Consider the following 10,000-nt stretch of genomic DNA (forward strand, 5'->3'; position numbering starts at 1 on the left):
TTGAAAGTATTTTTCTTTTCATATAGTGTGTTTTTGTAATGTATTTTCCTTTCTTACAGAACCTTGTAGTAGCATTTTTATCTAATGTGAGGGCATATTATACTAAAAATCCTTTCTTTTCTTTCAGAACTCTGTGTTAATAATTTTACTTGAAGATGGCAGGGCAGTTGTTATACTTCTCCAGATATGGCATATCAGCACATCAAGTTACAATAATACACCCGTGAAACCCATGATAAGAAGCTAGAATACGGAGTTCAGGATTTGCTAACCAAGACTCTCCTTTTTGAGCAACACAATGGATCAAAATCCACAAGAGATTATGCATTCTCTCTTCTCTCTTGATCCAAGCATGGAGAACAGAGGCCACCTATACCCATATAACTATCCATATGGACAGTACCCTTATCCATATCACTACCCTTACTCAGCAGCCCATCCTTCCGTAGCTCACTCAAATATCCCGCCTGTATCTCACAGTATTCCCCCTCCATCTTCCCATCCTGTAAACCAGGCTTCTCAGAGCCTGTCAGCATCTCAGGCCAACCTTCCAGCATACAGTACAGGAGTCCATAGCATCCGTCCACCCATGACCAACATGCGGGATCAACCTGGTGATGGCAGGTTACATCTGTTGCCTGAGATAGAAAGGCCATCACATGACACTCAGCAGACAGCACAAGATCTGCGAAGTATGCACAGTGATTCTAGGTCATCTGTAGACTCAAGGCATCATGCTGCTGATATGAGATCATCGTCCAGTGAGCACCGCTATCTAGATGAGGTGAGAACACTCTCTGCCCAGCCCAGAAATTCCAGCAGTGATTCCAGGCACTTGTCAGATTATTCACCACAGCCAACAGATTTGCGAACTCAACCCATTGATGCCAGGTTGTATGGTGATATGAGGCAAGTTCCAGATCAAAGACATATTAATGAGTCTCGGGCATTGAATGACCAGAGAACACAAAGGTCAGAGAGTAGTGTCACAGATGACCATAGGGTGCATATGGGTAGATCTACTGATGAGTACAAGTATGGAGGAAATTTAGGCAGTTATAGTAATCACCCGCTTAACACTCCTCAACACATTGAAGAACCTCCATTGTCAGGTGATCCAAGACCACCAATCAATGACAATAGACCAGGTGAAGAAAACAGGAGTTTATATGTCCCTATGAGAACATGTACAAATGAGGAAAGGTTAACAAATCATCCAGAATCACAAAAGTCTTCTGTTTCCCATGATTATTATAGTAGCAGACCTCATGTTGGTCACAGTAACCCTTCAGCAAATGGGGAAGAATTCACATCCACACCCACAGGTCAAGAAGGTGTGCAGAAGCCACATATGGGGAGTGAATATATACCTGACATTAGACAGTGTACAAATGAACAAAAAACACAGTTGAATAATCCAGCATTAACTTCGGAAGAAGTTAATGAGAGAAATATGAAGTATCCCACAATTAGTAGTCCAAATACTTCACTTGGATTGCTCTCTCATGCTCTTGGCCAACACCTTGGTGAAGAAGCCAATAAATGTGGAAATGGGACAAAAACTGATGATTGCAATAATGATGACAAAAATTTTTATGCAATGAAGGACAGAGACTACAATGGTGAAAGAAGGAATGGCCAAGAGGATTTTGATGATAAAGAGTCAAAAACACCTGAAGTGGATGAATTAGAGGATGACTTTGATTCTGAAGCTTCATCCTGTGAGTACTCGAGCCCATACATTGAATTCAGTGAAGTAGCACATGGCATATTCAATAATGTTAATAATTTAGCAGGTCCAATGAAACCCTTCCAGTGCGAAGACTGTGATGCAACATTTACCACAAAAGGTAATCTCAAAGTACACAAGCGAATTCATACAGGAGAGAGACCATATGAATGTGAAGACTGTGGCAAAACATTTTCATATTGTGCGTCTTACCAATCACATAAGCTTATTCACAGTGGACATAGGCCATTCAAGTGTGACTTTTGTGAGAGGGCCTTCTTCCGAAGTGAACACTTAGAGCGCCACAGAAGGCGGCACACAGGGGAAAGGCCCTTTAAATGTACAGAATGTGATGCCACATTTGCTGCAAGTGATGGGCTTTCAAGACACACTAGAACTCACACAGGTGAGAAACCCTACAATTGCAAAGAATGTGGAATGACGTTTGCCTACAAGTCCACTTATCTTCGACACAAAGTACTGCACAGTGAGGGGTCATATAAATGCGAAGATTGTGGTGCTGCTTTCAAAGACCCTGTAAGGCTTGACAAGCATATTAAAAAGCATGATGACCCAAATTATTTGCCATACACAGATGAAAGCAAGGCAAAGCCCCATAAACTTGTGGAAGATGGAATAGAAGTAATTGGTTGTGAATTTTGCCAGATGAAATTTAGACACAAATCAGATTATTACCTTCACAGAAGAACACATACAGGGGAGAAACCGTATATATGTGATATTTGTGGTGCATCATTTATCCGGAGAGCATACTTGGATGTACATATGAGAACTCACACAGGTGAAAGACCTTATAAATGTGATGCTTGCGAGTCTGCCTTCAAAACTCGTACTGCCTTGAAATTTCACAGACGCATTCACACTGGTGAGAGGCCATACAAATGTGAACATTGTGATTTTGCCTTTGCTCAGAAATCTGCAATGAAGGCACATGTTCGTATACACACAGGCGATAAACCCTTCAAATGTGGTGAATGTGATGCTGCTTTCAGACACAGCAGTAGCCTGACCATTCACAAAAGAACTCATACAGGAGAGAGACCATATTCATGTGATGTTTGTGGAGCCTCTTTTGCCCAACGTCCCCACCTTAATCTGCACAAACGATCTCATTCTGGTATTAAACCACACACTTGTGATGAATGTAGTGCATCCTTCACAAAGAAAGATTATCTTCTAGCTCACAAAACCAAACATGCTGGAGGCAGTGCCATCAAGATTGAAGCTATTGCAGAAACAGCTGGGGATCAGCTGTTCAAATGTACAGATTGTGAAATGGTGTTTACCCACCATTCTAGCTTGACAGTTCATATGAGAAAACACACAGGTGAAAGGCCTTTTGTATGTGAAGATTGTGGAGCATCTTTCTTATATAGTTCAAACTTAACAACTCACCGTCGAAAACACACGGGTGAAAGACCTTACAAGTGTGATCAGTGTGAAGCTTCATTCATATTGAAGAGTTATTTGACTATGCATCTTAGAAAGCATTCAGGTGAGAGACCATTTAAATGTGATGAATGTGATGCTCGCTTCACACAGAAGACTCATTTGTCAACACACAGGCGAATACATACAGGAGAATGCCCATACAAGTGTGAAGAGTGTGGGGAAGCATTTCGTGATGGTGCCAATTTCTGGAGACACAAAAAGAAGCATTTGATTGGAGAAGGTGCCGCTACAGTAACTCGTAGAAGAGGGAGAAGAGGGAGAGGGAGAGGAGGATCTAGAGGGACAAGAGGCGCTAGAATGGTTCCCACAAGACGCACAACACGCACTCGCAGACCTGTCTTGAAATTTGAAGACCTTTATGAGCAATATATTGTAAATCAAGATGGCGAACCAATATTTCTGAAAGAGGAACTGCAAGATCTGACAACCAGAGATGGTGAGGATGATGATGATGATGATCGTCCCTACATCCCTATCAATCCTATGGTTGAGATTAAATTAGAAGGTGAAGATGATGAGGAAGAGAAAGATGGGGATGAAAGAGAAGAAAATACAGCTGAGACAGAGTTGCAGGAAGAGGAATTGATGGATGATACCTGTGAAAAGGAAGTTTCACAGACAGAGCATGGTGACAATAATGCTGAATCAATGTCTAATAAAACAGATAATGAAGGTGAAGATTCAAATGAAGAAACTAGAAAAAATGATGTAGCAGGAGATGAGTTGCAAGGTTAGGTAGGTTTGTTAGTTATGTTAGATTTTTTGGCATTATATTATTTACATTTATATATATGACTTACAGTATGCAGAGTATAGAATATTTCTTGGTCATAAGAAACTTATCTATTATACCTAAACAAAAAGACAGTGTATTTATATTAATATTTTTTTCATGGATCTCAGTGGAATTATATGCTATGTTAAATTCTGTTTTCTTTCTTTTATTTTTTTCTTGTTTAGTTTAGTTTATGTGATACTTGTAGAGGACAAGACAAATGACTTGGTATTTGTAACTGTGTCCCTGTGGTGTATGCAGGAGGATTTCGATGTGGTGTATTCTCCAGTGATCAGTGTTGTATGAGTAGTGTCAGAGTCGACTTGTTCTTATACTAGCTTCAGAATGTTTACATGTGATGAACTTGGAACGCGTTTTTCTTGTGAGAGTTCTAAACGTCTTGATAGATTACCTGTGGTGTACTTGTTTGTGATAAAAAGATATGCTAATATGTTGATATTGGTACATTTATATTGATAGAGAATTTTTGTTTTATATTGTATCAAATGGCATTTATATTAGATGATGTTATACCCTGAATGACTTTAGATTCAAAATATGATATTAAATTTTCATGGACTTGAATCTGTCTGGTTTATAGATTTTTAAAATTACATAATTTGCATCATATAGCAAAAAGAAAGAATCTTTCAATTGTAAACAGGTACTAGTCATAATAAATATGGAGTCATATTTTGATGTTTACAGTGAAGGAATAATTGTTGGAATGTATTTGTTTGATGTCTTAGACTGAGCTGTAAATAGCAAACTTTAGACATTTTCTACATTAGGAGATGTATTGAATTGTTTGTGAAATGTACAACTGGGGAAATAAATTGTGAATTCCGAATTGTGATTGGCTTCTTAACCATAGATGAACTACAACATAAACATGTAAATCATTTTGAAATAGGGTAATTCATCTTTTATTATCATAACAATGAAATACTTTTTCATCTAGACTGTAGTAGTATTTTTGTAGAAAAATTAAATATAATGTTTTTTTTATGTATTTTTTATGTATATTCTTATTGGTTGTGAAGAGCATGCACACCCAGATAAATCTTGTTAATATATGTTCAGCGATTTGGAAATGTAAGTTGGAAAATGTCAATAAATAACAATTATTTAAAATATATATATACCCACTAACAATTTTTTTTTTTTTTATGCAAATAACCAGCTTTAAAATAATTTATTACAAACAAGATAGAGCTTAGATGATCATTTTATATTCCATGGCTGTTGATCATTGGTTATCAATCAACAGTGTGTATTGTGGCACAGACATGAAAAGGGTTTAGCATACCCCTAAGCCTTACTTCCTGTCGGCATGGCACGGTGCCAGTAGTATCCCAACTATTAAAAAGGGGGTATTAGTACTGTAGTGACAGATGTGAGTGGTAGGTAGGTAAGCCAAACATAATGGTAGGCCATGTTATGTGTAAAGGGGTGTGATTACCACCACAATAGGAGGCAATTGTACTCCTATGATGGTAGGCAATGTTAAAAGTTAATGTTCTAAATTAATTACTTGTACTAATAGTACCATCTCCACTGGCACTGTTGATATTATTGCATATTTTAATTGATATTTTTATTACTTTATAATTGTTATCATCTATATATCTTATTTAATCAAAAGTATCACAATTATTTTGTGATAAGCAGATTATGTAGTAATTTATTATTAGTGTTATTTTATAAGACTTTATTTTTTATTACCATCACCACCACCATCACCACCTCCTCCTCCTCCTCCTCCTCCTCCTCCTCCTCCTCCTCCTCCTCCTCCTCCTCCTCCTCCTCCTCCTCCTCCTCCTCCTCCTCCTCCTCCTCTCCTCTCCTTCTTCTCCTTCTTCTCCTTCTCCTCCACCACCACCACCACCTCCACCTCCACCTCCACCACCTCCTCCACCTCCACCACCACCACTACCACTACCACTACCACTACCACTACCACTACCACTACCACTACCACTACCACCACCACCACCACCGCTATCGCCACCACCACCACCACTGCCACCACCACCACCGAGGTCGTCATCATCATCATCATCATCATCATCATCATCATCATCATCATCATCATCATCATCATCATCATCATCATCATCATCATCATCATCATCATCATCATCATCATCATCATAACCACCATCAGTTTAAGATCATATTCTATCAAAGCAGTACAGGCACTTATCACCTTTATTCGTAGTTGCCAATGCTAAATAGCATATATTATAATTTATATTATTATTCTTATTACCATTAATATTTCTTATTAGTTTATCATCCTAACACATTGTTGTTATTAGTATTATTAACATAACTACTACTCATTATCGGTATGACATAAAATTCTCATGCAAATATTATATACTTCCTCGTGCGTGACGTCACACACCGCCAACGGAGCTTGACACGTGTGCTTTTAACACGAATGAATTTTGCAGGTTTTTTATCTGTATGAATTTTGTTATGCTGTATTTTGCTTGTGTTTTCGTAATTATTCTATATAATGGTTGTTTGTTTACGATGTACTTTGTTTAAGATAATGGTAATATTAATGATGGTAATGGTTGTGAATATAGTGAATAGATAGATATGTCAATACAAGGTTTGTATTGTTGGCAAGACTGATAATTGCATCGTATATCGTTTTAGTGATATGTCTCGAGGTAAAGAACATATTGCAGTAAAATTCGCGCACTTGGTTTTCAAGGTAACGCTTATATGTGGAGGAAAAATTATGAAAATCATTTAGAAGGAAAGAGAACGTAAAATTGGCTCTTAGCAATTGATAATGTTTATATGATATTATTAAATGAATACACGTCGCTACTTCAGTGCTTTCAGACTGTTGCCCAAACTATACGCCTCACTATACTGTATCTTATATCTTGTGACCAAACGAAGCATTATGCGGGCAGCCTAATTAACCAGATACCTGTCTGCCTAGCTGCTGTTCTATTTCTTTGCCGCACACGCGCACACACACACACACGCGCGCGCGCGTTTGTATATATAAGAGAGAGTAAGTGAATGAGAGAGAGAAAGAGAGGGGGGGGCAGAAGCAAACAAAGACGGTGTGGTGTGTGTGTGTGTGTGTGTGTGTGTGTGTGTGTGTGTGTGTGTGTGTGTGTGTGTGTGTGTGTGTGTGTGTGTGTGTGTGTGTGTGTGTGTGTGTGTGTGTGTGTGTGTGTGTGTGTGTGTGTGTGTGTGTGTGCGTGCGTGCGTGCGTGCGTGCGTGCGTGTGTATTTATGTATGTGTGTGTGTGGGGGTGCGGGCGGGCGTCCGTGCGTATATGCTCACGCGCTTGCAGATACAAAGTCTATACAAGTAAATAGACCTTATGCAGATAATCCAAAAAATGAATAATGCCAAACAGAATAATGATACACAAACCGACAAAAATGTGATATACCATTATCACATCTAAGCACGCCACGAATCATCATGCAGAGAGATCGACCTTACACGAACTTTCACGAAAACAAGGACGTAAAATATCACCACTGGTTCGTATAGAGTATGCTACCACGGATTACATTTATTTACTCATGAGCGTTCTTTTGTGCTCTCCGAGTCGCAAATCAATAGCCGTGTATCATTTGTTGACACACGTTGGAAAAATTATCTGAGTCATACGTGCCTTGGTTTGGCATGTTCATTGTACGATGATGACAGGGCATCTAGAAAACTTTTTTTTTTTTTTTTTTTTTTTTATGGGCTGTGGAAATACAATTCCTTTTTTCATCATTATTAAGTTTGTTTGTGATATAGTCTTATGAAATTATTTAATCTTATCTCCCCTTCTAGATAATCTTTGTAGTATGTTCAATTTGATTAAACACTCAGTTACATGTTGCAGGGCTTTTATAGCAATACCCAACGAATAAATAAGATGTTTTGATAACTGGGTAGAGAAACCGAGAGACAGACTTGCAGCCACACACACACACACACACACACACACACACACACACACACACACACACACACACACACACACACACACACACACACAGAGAGAGAGAGAGAGAGAGACCATCAGATAAAATCCATAAAGGTGTTGATAAAGTAGAATGATAAGATAAGTGACTTTTACATGCTCATGAAATCATTATTATTACCATATTGCAAGTATAACTAAAGTACACATTTCGATAATTACAATTTCATTGTTTCTGTTGCTAGTTAACGTCAACTCGTCATCATTATTTGCAACACGGATAGCATCATCTCTTTTAATTGTAGTTAGGCCTAATTATTTTACATATGCTGATCAGGGTACGAACAATGATGAGGAGGTTATTATATAATGTTTTACACTTATCAGGATATCGGTGATAACAATAATTATGATGATAACAAAAAAAAAAGTTATAATAGTAATAACTACTAGTAATAACAGTGATGATAATGAAAATAATGACAATAGCAGTATGCCAATAATAAAAACAACAACAATCATCATCATCATAAAGATAAAAATAATAATAATGATGATGATAATGATAATAATAATAATGAGTTTAATAATGATAATAACATGAATATTGGTAATAATGATACTGCTACAACTACTACTACTACTAATGATAATAACAATAATGATCGTAAATTTATATTTAACATTATAAACATTACTATTATCAGTATTAATATCAGTGTTCTTATCATTGTCATCATCATAATTATCATGATCATTACAACGAGTGTTACATTTATTATAATTATTATTAATTTCATTATTATCGCCATCATCAACAGCAATATTAGTAGTAGCATTAGTGTATATGCACATATGTATGAATGAAATATGTAAGATGACAGACCCAGGATCAATTGTCTTTCGTCAGCTGGAGAGAGAGAGAGAGAGAGAGAGAGAGAGAGAGAGAGAGAGAGAGAGAGAGAGAGAGAGAGAGAGAGAGAGAGAGAGAGAGAGAGAGAGAGAGAGAGAGAGAGAGAGAGAGAGAGAGAGAGACGCCTGACTCCAAACTACCGCGTCTCTCTCTATAAGAAAAAAAAAAAAAAAAATAGTATCCCAGTGCTCATATCAGTAGAGAAAAACAGTGTACTTCACACGTGCTAACATGGGTATATATACATGTAGCCCAATGTATGAATGAATGTCATTACGTAACGGAGACAAATTACTTTCCTAGAAATCGCAAACTGATTACTACGGCATGCATATTCACTGCAGATGAATCATAAATGTCTGTCATCATTACGAAGGTGACAGATTCTGTCGATTGAGAAAGATAATATATATACGAATTCATTCAAATAGCGTGATACACACACACACACACACACACACACACATACACACACACACACACACGCACACGCACACGCACACGCACACGCACACGCACACGCACACACACGCACACGCACACGCACATGCACATGCACACGCACACACACACACACACCACGTGTATGTATGTGCAATGTCTATATAAGTACCTATATAATTATATATACTTATATGTGTGTGTGTGCGTAAGAGGGGGTGGGGTATTTCTGTGTGTGATTATAATCTCGTAACGATGTTATATTTACTAAAACAATCTACAGATCTATGAATTCTATAAATATCAGAATACTCCACACATATTTCATCAGTCGTGAACCCGATTTTTCGTTGACACATATAATCTGGCTGCTTCAGGTGGCTATGAAGGCAAAACCAACTGCATATTATGATGAGCATTTAATCTATAGTGCACATTATATAGATAAACCTTACTTACGCACTCCGAGTTTTTTTTGTTACCTGTGTACGGTTTCCTATTTTACCTGAAAATAATTACTCTGACCATAAAGGAAATTTCATAATTTCTGAATAGAGGACAGGAAAGCAGCATAAAAAAAATAATAATAATGATAAAAAAACACGAATAGGAAAAAAAAAAAACCTGAGTAGAAAATAAAGGTAGGGCATCCTTGATGAAGGATAATATGTTAAATACAAAAATATGGAGGTAATTTCACCAAGCATTAA

At 37.5% G+C, this 10,000-nt stretch overlaps 1 protein-coding gene across 3 annotated transcripts in view; it reads left to right on the plus strand.

Moving 5' to 3' along the window:
• Positions 1-4,827, plus strand: part of LOC119574434 (zinc finger protein 808-like) — a 10,370-nt gene extending 5,543 nt beyond the window's left edge. For all 3 annotated transcript variants that reach the window (XM_037921655.1, XM_037921664.1, XM_037921672.1), the window contains exon 3: positions 128-4,827. In XM_037921655.1, coding sequence (XP_037777583.1) covers positions 299-3,937 — 3,639 coding nt within the window. In that variant the 5' untranslated portion in view covers positions 128-298 and the 3' untranslated portion in view covers positions 3,938-4,827. The remainder of the gene's footprint in view (positions 1-127) is intronic.
• The last annotated feature ends 5,173 nt before the right edge of the window (positions 4,828-10,000 follow it).

This window comes from Penaeus monodon, chromosome 1 (genome assembly GCF_015228065.2).
Source record: "Penaeus monodon isolate SGIC_2016 chromosome 1, NSTDA_Pmon_1, whole genome shotgun sequence".
Classification (NCBI taxonomy): domain Eukaryota; kingdom Metazoa; phylum Arthropoda; class Malacostraca; order Decapoda; family Penaeidae; genus Penaeus; species Penaeus monodon.